General features: G+C 39.1%; 1 protein-coding gene across 1 annotated transcript in view; it reads left to right on the top strand.

Annotated features, from left to right (window-relative positions):
• LOC135206913 (guanylate cyclase 32E-like) overlaps positions 1 to 19,372 on the top strand; it is a 176,716-nt gene that overhangs the window by 105,783 nt on the left and 51,561 nt on the right. Inside the window, 1 exon segment of the mRNA XM_064238401.1 lies at positions 17,142 to 17,321. Within this exon segment, the coding sequence (XP_064094471.1) occupies positions 17,142 to 17,321 (180 nt within the window).

The raw sequence follows: 19,372 nt of genomic DNA, 5'->3' as shown, positions 1-19,372 counted from the left end.
TTGTTTCTCCATTTGAAGACTCGTGCTACTATGAGGACTTAATAATTTCATGAAGAGTGAAACTCCTTTCAGGGAAAATGTCTGAAAATCCAGAGGAAACCATTCTTGCAGTGGAACACAATAACTGCAATATAATTCCATGTATCGTCAGATTAGGAGAGATGCACCAATGGAAAAACCATTCAATGAAAAGGTATTATAAAAATATAAAAATGTGTAATTCATACAAATGTACATAAAAATTTTCCCCATTGATTGGGTTTTCTGGTTAACACTCCCTGGTCAAGACCCTGTAGAGGGTCGTGCCGTCAGTACACCTCGTGTGGTACACTGTAGACATTACTTGAGGATCTTTGCAGCGTCCCTCCGGCCACTATCTGCAACCCCTTTCATTCCTTTTACTGTACTTCCAGTCATATTCTCTTTCCTCAATCTTATTTTCCACCCTCACCTAACAGTTGATTCATAGTGCAGCTGCTTTGAGGTTTGCCTCCTGTTACACCTTTCAAACCTTTTATTGTCAATGTCCGTTTCGGCGCTGAATGGCCTCTTAGGTCTCAGTGCTTGGTCTTTGGCCTGAATTCTATATTGAATTCTATTCAACTCCCCGTAAGAGGTGAGCGAACATCCAATGGCCTTCATGGAAGTGGCTTAAAATGCATGTGACATCCTTTGAATGGCGTAATATTTTATTTTAGCAAGATGACAGAAGAACAATGTAAAGGGAGTCTGTTGTGAAGAGATAGGGAAGCGTCTAATTTTATATTTTAGTGTTTGTTTCAATAGAAATGTATTTTGTGTGTATGCATACACATGTATGCAATTGACAATTTCCGTCCTCGGGGATTCGAACCGCCAGTTACTGAAGTAGTATGTCTTGTCATTTCAGTTAGGAAGTAGGTTATACCTAGCATTTATTTTTTTAAAGGAATGTGCTCGTTTATTATATAGGTGTGACAGGCCTAGTTCTCCTTGTTTGAAGAGGACGAATAGTACCCGACGGAAGTTAGAAACATAAACCCATCAATTTCACCACTGGGCTGTTACCCTTCCCCCAAATAAATTAGTGTGTACGGCTGTTTGAGAAAACATCCCACTGCCACAGATATTGGTTTCTTTCTGACCGTACTGACCCCCTTTTGTCCTCTCTCTCTCTCTCTCTCTCTCTCTCTCGTGGGGCTTTGACCTGTTGCTATGTTACTCCATCATTTTCACTTGTCTTTGAGCCTGAGACTATTTCTCTATCATTCTCTGCTGCGTTTGGGCATTCTCTCTCTCTCTCTCTCTCTCTCTCTCTATGAAGCTGGAAAGGTTTTACATGCATCATTTTGACTTCAATGACTTCACTATGGAAATTAGTTCAACCTTGTTGGAGCTATGACATCATTAGTTACTGCAGCTCACCTTTAACTACTATTCGGCCCCCAGGATATATTGAAATCTTCCAGAGCCCACTAATAAAGTCAGTTGTTTCAGTTAGTTTAAGGCGTGGGTCTTAATGGAAATAAAGGGAGCAAGACCTATAAAAGTCCCTTAGGAGTTAGGGCTAACATTTTACATCATTTGATGCACTACAGGCGTTGCTAAAGGTTGTTTGCAGTGCCCCTACATTGAACTATTCTAACTTCCTTTCATTAGTCCAGGTATCCAATACTCGAACTCTCTTCACTGTCTGGCACAGGGAATGGCTGAAGTGTCACAGTGCTTGGCCCCATAGCCTAATTTTCATAAATCAGATCAAGAGGGTTTGATAAGTGCAAGAAGTTCAAACGTACTAGATGCACTTCATTTAATGTTTAAAGGCGAAATCTAGTAGTGACTGCTGCCTTGCTTTTGTTAGAAACCATCCTATTAGTAGAGATAATTTAATTCCTCGATGGAAGAGTCTTTTCATACAGGATTATGTTGCTGTTGAGATGCATATAATTAAGGCCAGTCAGTTTTGGCAATGCTAAAGTAGGAAGTGTTTGTCAACCGACAGTAGATGTCTGCTCGGAGCAATGCAGGTGGCTCTGAGCCTTTCTACTGAATAAAAATCTTCGCAGGCCATAATTAACTACTGCTGTTTAGTAATGAGATAAGAAGGAAGGGATTATTGCGTTAGGCCTACCGGGATAAAAGTGAATGGCATGAAAGGGCGTTTGTTGAATGCGTCCTTATAAGCTCAATGGGTGACAATGCTGGTAGGGCGACTGACAGAGAATAGAATTTTTTGCTTCTTTGGTAATGGCATACGAGGCGAAAGTTTGCTAAAATGCTTCACTCGGGTTCAAAGCCAGTGGCCTTCTATGTGGTGAAATTGCAAGGTCGCTTCTTGAGAGTCGTTACGTTATGCTGTTGGCAAAGGCTAAAATTAATATGAATATCTAAAATGAATATCTGATTTATGGCACTTGCAATACATCATCCAACAAAGTAAAAGATATGAATATCGAAGACTGGCAAAAGTTGCGTGTGTATATATATATATATATATATATATATATATATATATATATATATATATATATATATATATATATACATAAATATATATATATATATATATATATATATATATATATATATATATATATATATATATATATATATGTATATATATATATATATATATATATATATATATATATATGCATAGTATATGCATGCGTGTGTGTGTGTGTGTTTATGTGACCCCACACGCAAAATGATATATATCATGCTGCACCTCCCTTGATAGTTCAGTATTTAAAAGTTCCTGTCCGTCGTTGTTTGCCCAATCTAGGCGGCAGTTCGAATCCCGCTGGTAACGAAGCATTTGCCAATTATAATTCCACTAGAATATAAATTATTACCGATAGTGAACCGGATATTAAACGAGATTTGTGGCATAATATTTGTGAATATGAAAAATGTCCCGAGGTTTGTGACAAAAACTAATATATATATATATATATATAATATATATATATATATATATATATATATATATATATATATATATTAAATATAAATATGTCTCTCTCTCTCTCTCCTCTCTCTCTCTCTGTCACATACACACACACGCAGACACACATACACCTTCTGAACGGATTAAGGACATACCATTTAAAAAATATCAGAGATTTTTTTTTATTCATGATCTATTGATACAAATAGAACCAATATGACGATGTATATTTGAAGTCATGTCATGACTCACCACATCAAGGATATGAAGTTATAGTATATCCACATGCCTAAGATCATTCTGCATTAGTTAAAATACTTACACTTTGCCATTGTTTTCTGGATTTTATTAAACACGAATTAGGACAAACTTTTTTTCTATCAGTGTATTCAAATCATATCTTAATATAGGATAATGAAGAGTGAAGAGTATATTAGTCTTCTTTGGATACGTCATGAACTTTTCTGATCAATTAATGATTTTATGTGATGACAGTTTTCTGTTTGAGACCAAGAGAATAGTTATGGATACAAATACAAGTTCATAATCTGGTTTAGTTTGCCTTTATTGATAACAATGACAAAAATACAAGAGACACGCAGTCATAAATCATGCTGCATACGGAACATCATGATATATATATATATAGATATATATATATATATATAATATATATATAATATATATATATAATATATATATATATATATATATATATATCATATATATATATATATATATATATATATATATATGAATATATATATATATATATATATAATATATATATATATATATATATATATATATATATACTATATAATATATATATATAATATATATATATATATAATATATATATCATATATATATATATATCTATAATAATATATATATAGTTATATATATACTATATATATAGATATATATATATACTATATATATATATATATTATTCAAAATTCCACCTCGTCGTCTCCCAGAAAATACACTTTACATTGGGAAAGATTTAGGCCTTGAACTAAGGAAGGACGGGGAGGGGTTTGAACAAGTAAAAAAAAAAGGGTTTTGAAGAGGGAGGAATTTTTACATAAAAGCTGGACTCTAGTTTTAAAAGCACTGTATTTACATAAATTGGCAGAGGTCCAGGAAACACAAGGGTAGGAGAACTTCTCTCAGTCTACCAGGACAGGTGGGGGGGAGCAGCCCGGTCACGTGTTTAGGAAAATTGCGCAACGGAGCAAAATTGCAGGCTTGAAGGACTTCCAAGATCTACACAACCAGGCACAGCATTTGTCTGCAAGTAGAGGACCATAGGTATAAGGCAGGGCACACGTGGGGTGAACTCTACTCACTGTTTCTCTCAATCAAAAGGCCACTCAGGGGGAAATGAAATGACTGGGAAATTTACACAGCAGAAACTATTTCGTGGCTTTAATTCACTAGGGGAATGTTACTGGTATCACAGGAGTAATTACAGAATTGAGCCCAGATGGCGAAGGGGAATGGAACACTGCACAAGTTGCCTTGGAAAATGAAATGAAATACAGACAAAGATAAAACAATTCCCTGGTTGAAATGGAAATTCCCTTACAGTACCTTTTTGTGATGAATGTGATGAAGCTGGTTGCCTCCTTCTCTAAGTCGCGACACTATGGACTGTTAAAAGTATACTTGGGCTTCCCAAAGAATGGAAAGCAGGCCCAGAAGGTTGGGGGGCAACGGTGTCTGGGGCCAGTGATCTGACCTAGTCTAGGTCCCGTCGTGTTCTGAGGCTCTTCTCCTGGATCCAAGGTCTTTTAAAGCGAAATGGGACAACTCAACGCCGCCATCTCATCGCCAGCCAACTCATCACCGCCAACTCATCTCCGACCCGACTTATCCCCGGCCCAACTTATCTCCGGCCCAGCTCATCTCCAGCCAACTTATACCCGCCCGGCCCAACTCACTACCGGTCCAACACACACACACACACACACACACACACACACACACACACACTGCAAGGCAGTGTAAATAAAAACGAAACAACAGTTACTCAATTACCAATCCTACTATTTGTAAACAAAAATACCGAACTATGAAATCAAAGTTTGTCAACAAAAACGTTAGTAATTTTTAACCTTTCAACGCATGACGACAATTACTCAATTACCAATTACAAACAAAAGCAGGTATGAAATCATTTTTTTTTCAAACAAAAGAAAAAAACGTTAGTAATTATTGACCTTTCGATATATCACTTTCAGTTTTTACATTCTTTCAGTAAACCCATTACAATGGAGACAATTTTAAGTCAGAGAGGCAAAGTGAAATTTTCTCATGATGGCTATTTGTTCATTTTCGACAAATTCAGCAAAACGGACAGCAATTTGATGTTCTGGAAATGTGATCAGCTCGGCAGGTGTAAAGCGAGAATACACACAAGATTTGGAAACGTAGTTAAAGTCTTGAATACTCACACCCATGACTCTTCACCGATAAAAGTAGAAGTAGATTCTGAATAAAGGTGTTTTTAATATTTACTGAATTTCATTAATCACTGCCGGGAATGAGTTGGGCCAGGGATGAGTTGGGGCCAGGATGAGTTGGGCCCAGGGGATGAGTTTGGGCCGGGGGATGAGTTGGGCCGGGGATGAGTATCGGCGATGAGTTGGCGGCGATGAGTTTGGCTGTGATGAGATGTACCCCATTCCTTTTAAAGAGGTTGCTCTGTAGGGGGTAATTCCAAGCACCAATGGGAGAAGAGGATAGCTTTTCATAAGGAAAAGGGAGAATGGAGAGAATGGGTTCTTTTCCAAGTGGAAGGGCAACTCGTAAAAAATAGAAGCATTAAACTTGGGTTAAAGATTATTTCTTTCCTTGTTTCTAGCTAAATCTTGAACTCCTCCCCATTCTAGAGGACCATGTCAACCCTGGACAGGTTGGAATGGACAAGACAAGCTAGAAACAAGGACCAATTGCAATATAGATTACTGAGCCTTCCATTCTCCATTGAGTGAACTTATAATATATGCAATATTCAAAATCTGCCAATTATAATATTCATGAAGTCTTACTCGACAGGCAAAGAATTAAGTAAAATGAAGTGTTACTTGACTAAAGATTAACTTTCTATATTCAAATGACTTAAAATATAATGCCACACTGAGAATAACAATGAACAACAATAAGTGGTTCTATATTTAATTAGACCTACAGGTAAGTTACATCTTACATAATACTACTAACACAGTTGTTCAGGGTAACACATCTTATCTGACTACCCTGATGGATCGATATGACCCGTTCAGGTATATTAATGGCCCTACAGTTTCGTGAAGTTACATTGTCTCGTAACAAGACGACACCTAACCCTATTAATTATATCAGCACTAACATTAGTGCAGTAACAAGGGGAAAATTAATGGAGTAATTCTTCGTAGGAATTAAATATGATGACACACACCGACAAGAAAACGAATTGTAAACTTGATCAAAACAACGTCAATCTCACAAAATATAAAGGAAAGGGAATAACACTATATCAGAACAGCTAACCCACTAATGTGTATAAACGAGTCAGGTTCGAAATTATCTCTAAGCTATAGCAACGTTTGCTGGTTAAAATTTTCCCAAGTTAAATGGAATTCTAAGTGCCTAGAATAGGGCACGGTGCCAATTGTGGCACTCTTACGACAGTAGTTCGTAAAGAAGTACTAAATTACACAAGGCCAGGGTAGCTGGCAGTTTGGCTCTGCCTAAGCAGGGCATACAATATACAACAAACGTTACAAGGCAGTAAATAAGAAGAAAGGAAACCAAGGAAGATAAGATACAGGCAATACAAAAGGAAAAGGAGAAAGTTACCAAAGGGTCAGAAAGAAGTAGAAGTAGCTGAGTCTGGCACTCTCTTTTGGATGGAGAGGGTCAGAATTCTCTTTAAGAGGGGGCCACTGTGCCAAGCACTAGTGCAGAGAGGCTATTGGCTCTCGTAAGGTTTTGGAAAACCTCGACGCCCTTTTCCCTTCTTCCTTCGACCTCTCCGAGGTCAGTTTGAGGATGCCATGGGGGCCCTTAGAAGATCCAAGCCCTTTGAAGATTCTGAAGGGGCATCTGCTCCAGCTGCTGCGACAACTGGAGCCTTGGCACTCGTCCCCGTGCCTAATGCTGCGGGGCTCGGTTCCCTGAGTTCTTCGGCCAAATAGGATTCGGCAAAGTCATTACTCTGGGACCGGTTTGCTGCTGACAGAGGGGGATTGGAAGAGGTAATGGTATTCGGGAATGGCTTACCCGTGGGGAGGACCGACTGGGGAAGGCTGCGAGGCCGCACCATTGGTGGAGTGTCCACTATGTTCATGGGTGTCCTGGAGGATTCCCATTGGAATTGGCTCTTCCTTGACTGCCAGCATAGGTGGTTGGGCCAAGGCAGCGGAGGGAGAGCGACCAGGACTTAGAGCTCCAGAAGGAAGACTCGAGTCTGGCCTAGGCACTGGCACTAAGGCCGTTTCTGACTCAGTGGAAGGACTCGAACGTGGCTCAACATCCATGAGAGATGGAGCCTGGCACTGCCTGGCACCTTCAAGTGGCACTGGCGGTGCAGAGGTAGTCCTTGGAGGCCTGTGGAACGGGTCTGGTGCTATGTGAGGGTGGTGGCCCTGATACGGTACAAAGTTAGGAGGAGACTTAAAATCTTGTCCTAGCAGGACATCATAACCTCCTGGTATATAGTTTGCTACTGCCATGGTACATATCTTCGAACGGTTAGGTCGTGTGACTCTCAACCGGACAGTAGGTTGAGGCTCTCTATCGTCACGAACTGATGCCTATCAACCTTAGCTCTGTAAGGAATTTTATCCTCTCAGATGATGGAGACTTGCGCACCAGTGTCGTCGAAAGCTCGGACCTGGCGGGCAGGATAGCGACCTCTTGGAGGTGCGACAAATATTGGGCCCTGAGCAGGGGGGCCTAGGGTGGATGGATTTGTCACGGCTATAGCAATGACAGAAACAGGAGCTTTTTGGGGGCATCCCACCCAGGCAGCAGTGTGCCCATGCACTCTGCATGTTTCACAGAAACTTTTGCTAAAATCAGGCCTGGGCCTGTTGTTTCTATTCCAATGGCCATTGTTTTTGTTACTATGGTTAGGTAGTCCATTTAGAGGAGTGCCAGAAGCGTGTTGAGGAGGATCTACCTTTGAGAGGCACTGCTCGGTGGTGTGACCTGGTTTGTTGCAATGCCCACACACAGGTTTCCGAGGAAGGATATTGGGGCGCTGGGTAGGCTGAGAGGTGGCAGTAGGAGTGAGGGGAGAGCAGGACGTATTTTTTTCTTTAAAGAACTCTGCAATGAATGGTGGGTATCATAGGCATCTGCCCATTTACAGCATTCCAAAAGAGTCTTAGGGGCCTGGTCCACCAAGTGGGTGGCAAGATCAGGCGGGGCGTAGGCAAGAAAGTCCTCTAACTGTAAGAGTTCTAAGACCTCCTCAACAGATGTTGCGTTGGAGGCCTTTGTCCGCCTACGGAATGCCAGTGCCTTCTTGGCTGCCCACTCAGTCCACGTCTGGTTAGCCTCCTTGGGCATAGTCCTCCATTTTTGCCTCCACCGGTCTGGGGTCAATTCGTAAGCCCCAAGGATTGCCTCTCGGATGAGGGCGAGATCGTGTCACTCATTCAGGCGAAGGGCCTCGAATACAGTCCGCCCTTTGCCAGCAAGATGCTTGCCAAGGAGGAGGGCCACTTCCTGAGGGGTTGGATTGAAATTCCCGAACACCTGCTCGACATGATCGAGCCAGGTGTCGGGTTCATTATCGTCCCAAGCCCTATTGAGGCCGCCCATACTGTGGAGGTGAGAGGACGCAGGAGGCGTGGGACTCGGAGGTGCCAGGGTGGCACTTCTGGACTGCCATAGCCAGTTCATGTGCCCTTTCTTTCTCCCTTTCAGCAGCTTGGAATTCTCTTTCAGCCACTTCTCTTCTTTCTTGTGCTTCTCTCTCAGCCGCTTCTCTTCTGTCTTGTGCTTCTCTTTCAGCCGCTTCTCTTCTGTCTTGCACTTCTCTTTCAGCTGCTTCTCTTCTTTCTTGTGCTTCCCTCTCCTTCTCCCGTTCGGTTGCTCTCTCTTGGGCTGCTTCCTTCAGCTTATCATTCACCCAATTGATCAGTTTTGTGCTCTCCAGCCCCAGGGCTTGTCCGGCTTCTGTGAAGGCCTTAGCCTCCTCCAGTGCTGCGTTACTGGCCATCTTCTCAGCCGTAAAACGCTAGTAGACTAGCCTGAGAAAAAATAGGGTGGAAAGTGGTTGCAAAATCAGCAAATGTCGCCAGAGGTATGCGGAAATGCTCGACACAGACCTGGCAAGATGATTGTAAATACCTGCAAACACAGTTACTAATGGTGCGTAGCACAGCGGAAAACTCACGCCATAGAATGTCTGTAATTTACAGTTCGGCGGAGAACTCGACGCCGGTAATGGATTTGGTAATAAACTTCGTAAAATATACAAAAGACCCTGGAAATTCACGGATTCCTCACGTGGTAGCAAAAGGATTTCGTAGAGGCGGAAACTCGACGCCAATATGTATTTGTATGGTAAAAGGGAAAATAAAATTTCAGTCACGAAATTCACGGAAACCTCACTTGAAAAGGTAGCAAAAGGATTTCGTAGAGGAGAGGTGGAAACTCAACGCTAGTACGGATTTGTAAGGTAAAAGGTGAAAAAAAAGATAAAAATCTAGTCACAAATTCACGGAATCCTCACGTGAAAGTGTGGGAAATAAAGAACGTAAATGCGGAACTCAACGCACTTACGGGTTTGTAATAAAAAAAAAATCTGGTCACAGAATTCACGGAATCCTCACGTGAAAACGTGGCAAATAAAGAGCGTAAATGCGGAAACTCAACGCAGTTACGGGTTTGTAAAAAAAAAAAATCTGGTCACGGAATTCCCGGAATCCTCACGTGAAAGCGTGGGAAATAAAGAACGTAAATGTGGAAACTCAATGCACTTACGGGTTTGTAAAAAAAAATCTGGTCACGGAATTCACGGAATCCTCACGTGAAAATGTGGCAAATAAGGAACGTAAATGCGGAAACTCAACGCAATTACGGGTTTGTAAAAAAAAAAAAAAAATCTGGTCACGGACTTCACTGAATCCTCACGTGAACGCATGGGAAATAAAGAACATAAATGCGAAAACTCAACACATTCAAGGTCGGGCTGGCCCTTGTTTGGCATGCAAAAGTATTTGTCCTTATTTGATTACTTTCTGCACAGAGAATAACGAAAAGAAAACGTTTACCTTTAATTTTGCTTATCCTATCTTTAAGAATGTTTTACGCTAACACAATGTTTTTGCTTTTCTGACTGATTGACTCGTCTATCTTTTGTTAATGGATGGAGCGGGATTGGGATAGGTTTCGGGCCACGTGGCTGGAGGATTTAAAGGTCCTACCCCGTTTAGACATGCGAGGTTTGCCAGTGAGAGAGAGAGAGAGAGAGAGAGAGCTAGCGCACGTTGTTTCACATAAAAAAATAACACACGGAGATACCTTTACAACGTGGGATTTGTGATTAACTAGCAGATATTTTCGTTTTGAAACTTACTCCCTAACCTCTGTTCTTCATGCAATGGCACATAATATTAATTTCTCTCTCGATCTGGGGTTTATCAGCCTACACGTGGTCTCTTTTCTATCGCTACAAAGGCAGTCAGATTTTATATCCCTAACCAGAATAACTAGTTCTACACAAATACTAGAAAATAAAATAAAATTTACCTTATTCCTGTTGTGGAGAATTTGGAAACCTTGCCTTCGCTTGCTCATAAAAATATTAAGAAATTCAGATTCGTTTCTTTCTTGATTTTAGCTTAACAATCGCTACAACGCAATCCTGGTTTAAGGCGCCATTATTCAAAATTCCACCTCGTCTTCTCCCAGAAAATACACTTACATTGAAGATTTAGGCCTTGACTAGAGGACGAGGGGTTTGAACAAGAAAAAAAAAAAGGTTGAAGAGGGAGGAATTTTTACATAAAAGCTGGACTCTAGTTTTAAAAGCACTGTATTTACATAAATTGACAGAGGTCCAGGAAACACAAGGGTAGGAGAACTTCTCTCAGTCTACCAGGACACGTGGGGGGGAGCAGCCAAGTCACGTGTTTAGGAAAATTGCACAACGGAGCAAAATTGCAAGCTTGAAGGACTTCCAAGTTCTACCACAGCCAGGCACAGCGTTTGTCTGCAAGTAGAGGGCACACATGGCGCGAACTCTACTCACTGTTTCTCTCAATCAAAAGGCCACTCAGGGGGAAATGAAATGACTGGGAAATTTACACAGCAGAAACTATTTCGTGGCTTTAATTCACTAGGGGAATGTTACTTGTATCACAGAGGAGTAATTACAGAATTGAGCCCAGATGGCGAAGGGGAATGAAACACTGCACAAGTTGCCTTGGAAAATGAAATGAAATACAGACAAAGATAAAACAAATCCTTGGTTGAAATGGAAATTCCCTCACTGTACCTTTTTGTGATGAAGCTGGTTGCCTCCTTCTCTAAGTCACGACACTATGGACTTTTAAAAGTATACTTGGGCTTCCCAAAACATGGAAAGCAGGCCCAGGAGGGGGGCCACCAGTGATCTGACCTAGTCTAGGTCCCGTCGTTTTCTGAGGCTCTTCTCCTGGATCCAAGGCCTTTTAAAGAGGTCGCTCTGTAGGGGGTAATTCTAAGCACCAATGGGAGAAGAGGATAGCTTTTCAAAAGAAAAAGGGAGAATGGAGAGAATGGGTTCTTTTCCAAGTGGAAGGGGGAACTTGTAAAACATAGATGCATTAAACTTGGGTTAAAGATTATTTCTTTCCTTGTTTTCTAGCTAAATCTTGAACTATATATATATATATATATATATATATATATATATATATATATATATATATATATATATAATATATATATTATAGTGTGTGTGTGGTATAAAATAACTTACTGACCTGAAGTATAGGATTACATATTCAATAAAAAAAAATTATACAGATATGCTGTAGCCTTATATATATAAAATACAAACGGAACTGAAGAATAAAATGCTACATATTAAGTTTCGTCTTTTTCCTTTCTTGTCCTCTGATCAGGACTTGCATACCAACTCTTTCCTCCGATGTCTGTCGTCGCTCACAATCACTTCCGCGCCATCTTATCTTGATCGGCGGTGAATCCATTTTTTTTTTTTTTTTTTTTTTTTTTTTTTTTTTTTTTTTTTGTTTTTTTTTTTTTTTTTTTTTTTTTTTTTTTCAGAGAATGAACCTGAGCCAAATTGTGTGCATGTCGGTCTCGGATAAAGAAAAACTGGTGACGAATATTTTGTTTCAAGTTCAGTGGTCCGTAGCTCTGGAATTTCTCACTTTACGACGAATAAAAATGGGAAAGACGGAACCACCATTTCAAAAGGAATTTCTGTTTTTGATCTACGAGTGTTTTGTAGATTTTATGTTCACGAGATACTTAATGTCTCTTCCTTATTTTTTTTCGCAGGTTTTATGTTTAGTATTATTTGCTCCACTGGAAATAAGTTTGGTTGAAGTGCGTGTTATAGGTTAATTTAGATAAATCATTTTAGACAGGTAAATCTTAGCCTGAGGTTCATCAACCCACAGGGTCTTCAAGGAAAGGATCCACACACACACACACACACACACACACAGACAGCGTATGTGATGGATGGGTGTACAGCAAAGATTGCTTGACTGCATAACAATCATGTAATTATAGCTAATTAATTGTAGTCATTCTGGGACTCTACTGAATTGGTCTTAATTTATGACACCATCATGCACAGTGTCGGATTAATGGTGGGGGGGAGGACGAAGGTCTTATTATAGCTCAGGAGGTACATGGTAAATCGTTAAGCCACCCTGTGATAGCGAATTTGTTCTGTGTCCTCATCAAATGTAATACTTTTCTGTCTTTCTTTCTTCTTCTTCTTCTTCTTCTCTTCTTCTTCTTCTTCTTCTTCTTCGCTCTCTCTCTCTCTCTCTCTCTCTCTCTCTCTCTCTCTCTCTCTTTTTTTTGAGGGGAAATGCAACTTGAGTGTTTTGCCCTTTACATTGGCTTCATAAAGGCAACAACATCATTCACAGGTAAAAATAGCTGCTGCACTTTTGTCTTATATATTTTTAAGCGGATACGAATTATTCAGGTCAAGCGTTACCAAAGCAGAGATAAAATGCCGTGTTTGAGCCATGAGGGTTATTTAGAAAGTGCACAGCACGCGACTTAATGAAGTTTAATCTTCATTAACTCTTATTCTCACCTACTCTCACTCGCTGTGGAAAGAAATGACAAAAATAAACAGGTAAATGGAGTAAAATAAAAGAAGCTAAACAAAGACTTACTTCTAAACATCAGTTCATATTTGTTCTGCGAATTTGCGGCGTTTGAGCTTCTGAATGAAATGAATTGGTGCATGATATTGCATTTCTTTTCTGTACTCTCACCAAATAATCCGAATAGATTTCACTTCGTCAAAAAAGCTCGATGTGTAAAATGACAGATCCTTAAAAGCAGTGCCACTTGTTGGGATTGATTTCTTCAGTCTGTGGATTTGCTTGAAGATAAAATCTCACGTCCCCTCATTTCAGTAGCACAGTAATTGTTAGCCGTGTTCAATGGCTATCTTTTGAGAAATGATAAGAACGTAACATCATTATGAGCTTGAAGACATCTTCGAATAATTGTAAGTTATTCATGGAAATTAATTAAGTATAATTTTAAGCCTGCGGAGTCGATTATCTTGATGCGCCCGACTCTAGTTAGTAATATCAGATCTAAAAATCTTGAAAATTGTAATTAAAAAACGAGCCAATGGGTACCCCATTGGAAAATTTTGCCATAGTGGAGACGTTGTTGAACGTACAAGCCTGCGGGTTGAAATATAAGCTATACCCATATAGTCTTACATTCCTTGACGTTGGTCTGTGGTCCAAGGTATTGTGACTATTTCAGCAGGGTTACACAGTATAGTATGTACCAGGATCACAGAGAATTGAGCGGTTCTTTCTTCATTATGTGACATATCTTTGTATCGGGTATCTTGATTTACTAGTGTACCCTTGTCGTCAAAGCTAAAAGAAAAAAAAAACCGATGCTGTATTGACTTTAGGAACGTGAGTACCGTTCCGAAGACCAGGTGCGTCCTTTCATTCTTCATACAATTCTAGTAGTAGGTTACCAGACGTGAGAGGTCTCGAAATTCGGACAGATTTGCCCTAATTTATATAGAGGCGTATCAGTGTTATACATTGTCGAGTACTATACGTAAGAAATTAAATTGCCACATGCTGCATTTTTTTCGATTTATTATTATTATTATTAATATTATTATTATTATTATTATTATTATTATTATTATTATTATTATTATTATTATTATTATTATTATTATTATTATTATTATTATTGGAGAAACATCCACAGTTATGTATGTAGATGTACATATATTTAAATTTAGAATTTAGAACTTTAAAAGTTTTAAATTTTACATTTAAATATATGTACATTTAGATAACTGTGGATTTGTTTCTCCATTTGAAGACTCGTGCTACTATGAGGATTTTATTATTATTATTATTACTAGCAAACTTACCCATCTACGATGGATGATAAAATACGGGTGCAGAAGTGAAAAATTTATATGTACTATTTGTTCAGCAATATTAAAATAGGGCGATTACACGAATAGTCTCTCTCTCTCTCTCTCTCTCTCTCTCTCTCTCTCTCTCTCGTAATGTAATTCAAGGGATGATCATTGAACGCAGAGAAGTTCTTATTCATTGTTGTTTCCCCTCTTTTAATGATATTCTCTCTCTCTCTCTCTCTCTCTCTCCTCTTAAAGTAAGTGAAGGGACGATCAATGAACGTAAAGAAGTTCGTATTCATTATTGTTTACCCTCTTTTAATGATTCTCTCTCTCTCTCTCTCTCTCTCCTCTCTCTCTCTCAATGTAAGTCAAGTAACGAAGACGATGATGGGATTATCGGATTACTTAGCTCTCAAATCACAAATTATCTCCTCTCTCTTTCTCTTTCATTTTTCGATAGCAAGATAAAATTATAAAATTGTAGTGCATTAATTTCGTTAAATGGCTCTCTCTCTCTCTCTCTCTCTCTCTCTCTCTCTCTCTCTCTCTCTCTCTCTCTCTCTCTCTCTCCTGGATTTTTCAAACACAGCTCCACATTCAATCTCTCTGTCTATCTAGCTATCGATTTCAATTCAAGCCACACGTTCAAATATTCCCTCTGTCTCTCTCTCTCTCTCTCTCTCTCTCTCTCTCTTGTCGGTGACTTTCATTTAATGGAACAGGGATCTTGATTGGTTCGTTTCTTTGTCAATTACTTTGCACGGTGATACGAATAATAAAGTATCTTTCTTTTCATTATGTTACTGCAAAGACGCAACTTGTATGTCAGTGCGTTATGGCTACTTGCTCTTATGAACCTGTGTCTTCCAAAAAAGAGTAGAAAGTAGGAACATGTCAGTTTCCTTTTTATTATGTCCATTGGCAGGATCGAAATTCCGAAGCAACATTACTGGGCAGTACTTCTTCAATGTTATTTTGTGCACTGGCAGTCCCGATGGATTTAAGTTATTCAAAAAATCTTGCAGATATTGATGATAATTTTCATCTTCTATTGTGTCCGAGCTGAAATATTCACGACTTTCTCCGGGGAAGTTGTACAGAAATTATGTATGAAAAATCGTAAAGTAACTAAGTGTACGGGAATAACCAGCCTCGTTCCATGGCCAGAAACAGCTCCGTTTCAGGGAATCCCTTCTCACCCCCACCCCCTACAAAGGAGGGGGCTAGGTTGGATGAAACCCCATTAAGAACCATCTTAGGGGTCCCCACCATAACCCTGCCAAGTTTCATGCCCATCTGACCAGCCGTTTGGCCGTGATTGAATGACACAGACAGACCGTGATTGAATGACACAGACAGACAGACAGACAGACAGACATTACGCCCATTATAGTAGGATTATTAAATGGACTAAACCCAACCCAGAATGTTTACATACCCTAAAATGCCCATATAAGCCAAGAGAAATAAAAATAACAAATAAGTTCAAAATCAAATGTTCTAGAACGTTGCCGCAACAGATTGATAATGTTATTATTCTTTAAACGCGGACAGTTACCAGTGTCTCTGTAGGAAAATATCTGATTTTTATATGAAAAAAAAATCTGTAAAATGAAACAAAAAGAATTTAATACCGTGTCTTGTTTTCAGCGCGAATGAAACAGGATCTGAGGCCGTTTTTTAATTTCCGGGCTGATTTTAAGTATTAGTTTTCATGTATTTCAAAATTACGTCTGATGAAACCAAGCAGAGCCTTGGTCTGTTGTGTGTTATGTGATCAGGAAAATTTATTTTGCAAAACTTTAACTACTGATGTATAAATAACACGGTGTTATTATTATTATTATTATTATTATTATTATTATTATTATTATTATTATTGCAGTGGGGACTTTTCGTAAATACGTACGTCGGACAATGATTGTTTACCTTTAAAAACAACCACATGACCCATGCCAAATGCTTTGTGTATTGGATGCACTCACTGCAGTATGCAGTAGAGATATTCGTGACGTGGAATTCTTTTTTATTATGTACGCCTTTATAGTTAACAACGGTCGACGTGTTGTATAATCGAGTAATATTGGAATGCTTTGTTTTTCCCTCGAAAGTGTGGGGCAATAATTTTTCTTTTAAATTACCATTGCAATTATGTTTATAATACACATATGCTGGCAATATTTATCATATTTTACGTTCACGGTATTTGTCATACTTTTGATATGCAAAGTAGACATAACAGTTTTAAAAACAGTAAATTTTAATGACAATATATTTATGGATGCATGTTTGTATCGCTTATGCAGACTCGTCCGTCATAATAACAAGTCGTGATGTATAGCTCGTTGTGATGTATGCCATATTTGATACAGAGCTTCATCCGTATGATTTTTTTAGTGTTATTACTGGGTTGATGATTGATTATGGCTGTTTCCAGTAGCAGATTCTGATGTTCCCGTATTTTTGCTGTTCTGCATTTTCCATTTCAATCGAAGTTAGATAAGATTTTTTTCAGAATATCATCGATAGTTTTGCACATATGTGAACTAGCATTGGCCTTATTGTTATTCAGTTATTTTTAACTCTCCCTTACAGAAATGTGCTGACAAAAGAGTGAGCGACAAATCCAAGTACTACACTTTTGCGAGGACACTTCCGCCGTCGACCAAAATCGTGAAAGCCCTGATCTCCCTCATGAAGAAGTACGACTGGAAGCAGTTCGTGCTCCTGACGGAGAACACCAAGAATTACCTTCAGATTGAGGAGGCTGTGAAGGTGAGAACAGCCCACTATAGAGATTTCCCTCGGGCACTCTTACATCCCTGCCTTTAGTGTACTTCTACTGCTACTTCATCTGGGTCTACGCGTTCTCCCCGAATTCCTGAATATCTACCATTGGACACACGATTGGAAGTCTTGTAAAACGCTCGAAGAGCATGGACTGGAGACTTATTGAATTCATGCTGCTCTGCTTAGAGTTGTACGGCTGTAAATTTGAAATAGTTCAGTCCAGTTACTAAAGCTTGGTTGAATTTCATCTTGTAATTTTGATTTATATAAGGCTAGGGATTGCTTGGATATTGTGTTGTTGCATTGGGATGTGAAAACTACATTTCTTTTTTTACACACCAGGCCAGATTTCATCCGTTAATCTTTATGGATAAATGTAGTGTAAACATGACGTACGTGGTATCCAACGTTAAGTAAATATATTTTCAATGAGTAAAAACAATACTTTAACATTTCAGTGTACACAATTAGATAAATCTTATATCAGGTTATACTACATTTATTCAGTAAATGTATAGCGTGTTTTTCGCAGGGAATAAAGAAATTCGCAACACAAAAAGGACATGCTATATAATAAATGAGAGTGCAACAGATAATAGTTGGCCCCCGTCCAAATCATGCTTGAGGAGTAATGAACTACTCCTTTTTAAAAGGAAGAACTCGTATACAGAGTAAATATTTGCTCTTCCACAACCAGCTACTGTTATTAGGATTTTCATCTCCGCCAGGGATCACAAAGCAATACATGGGGCGTTATCGCAGGTGTGTTTGTGTAAGAACATAAAATTATACCTAAGTTTTCACTTCACTTTAAATTGGGTGTTGGTTAATTTCACCAGTATTGCACAGGGGCGTCTAATCTCTCTCTCTCTCTCTCTCTCTCTCTCTCTCTCTCTCTCTCAATAATAATAATAATAATTTGACACATTCTCTCTCTCCGTGGTCTTTAAAATCTTACTTTCACCGCACTTTGATATCTCCCTTTCCACTTTTGAAATATGGGTCAAAGTCACTCGGTTTGTAGAACACCGCGGATGCAAATATCCGGTCTTAACGTCCGCTGGTTATATCAAGTGAAGGCAGCCAGAGTGTTTGTTCAGGTGGTAAACCTGGGAAGAAAAAGGTCCACTTCCCCTAATGCTTTCCGATAGCTTCCCCCCCCCCCCTCTCTCTCTCTCCCCTCCCCTCTTTCATCCCTTACTCTAGTAGGTAAATAATGTCTGTTTCTCTTTAAAAAGTAGCCATGAGTCATACGCTTGCCTCTCTCTCTCTCTCTCTCTCTCTCTCTCTCTCTCTCTCTCTCTCTCTCTCTCTGTTTGATCGATGGATAGGGGAGAACGATAAGAGTAAGAGTTCAGTTCAACCTTTCATGTATAATAAGTTGTGGTTTAAAATAAAAATGCATCTGCCAACCGGATACACGGATAAAAAATCCTTATCTCTTTCCTCTGTACGTTGTTTTACGTGTTTTCAAACTACTTATACATTTGTGGGTATGAGATAACGAAATCAAGCATCACAGTGTGTATATATATATATATTATATATATATATATATATATATAATATATATATATATACATATATATATATGTGTGTGTGTGTGTGTGTGTGTGTGTGTGTGTGTGTGTGTGTGTGTGTATCGTTTTTCATGATTCCGTTTTATAGCTAACTGTTCTTGATGCCTGCGAGTTGTAACTTCGTGAACAACTTTTGTGTGAATTCTTTTGCACAAACAGCAGGAGATATTTCTAAAAATAGGAATAATAAAAAGAAACTTCTGAAAGCACCGATGAGCAGGAAGGTTTATGTTAACGTTGGGGGAAATTATTAAAGGCAGATAATTCGTCAATAACCGGCCAAGTCGATCTATTTGTTCATTTCAGGTGGACTTGAAGCGATAGTTTCACTGGAGTTGGGGCGTTCATTCGGATGTGAATTATTGTCTGAATAGAATATCTGGGGATGTTAGCAAAAGGGATTGCAGTGACTTGGGCGCAATTCCCAACAGTGTCAGTGCATTGAAAGAAGAGTTA

This window comes from Macrobrachium nipponense, chromosome 31, assembly GCF_015104395.2.
Source record: "Macrobrachium nipponense isolate FS-2020 chromosome 31, ASM1510439v2, whole genome shotgun sequence".
Taxonomy (NCBI): Eukaryota; Metazoa; Arthropoda; class Malacostraca; order Decapoda; family Palaemonidae; genus Macrobrachium; species Macrobrachium nipponense.
This window is presented reverse-complemented; position numbering and strand designations above follow the sequence as displayed.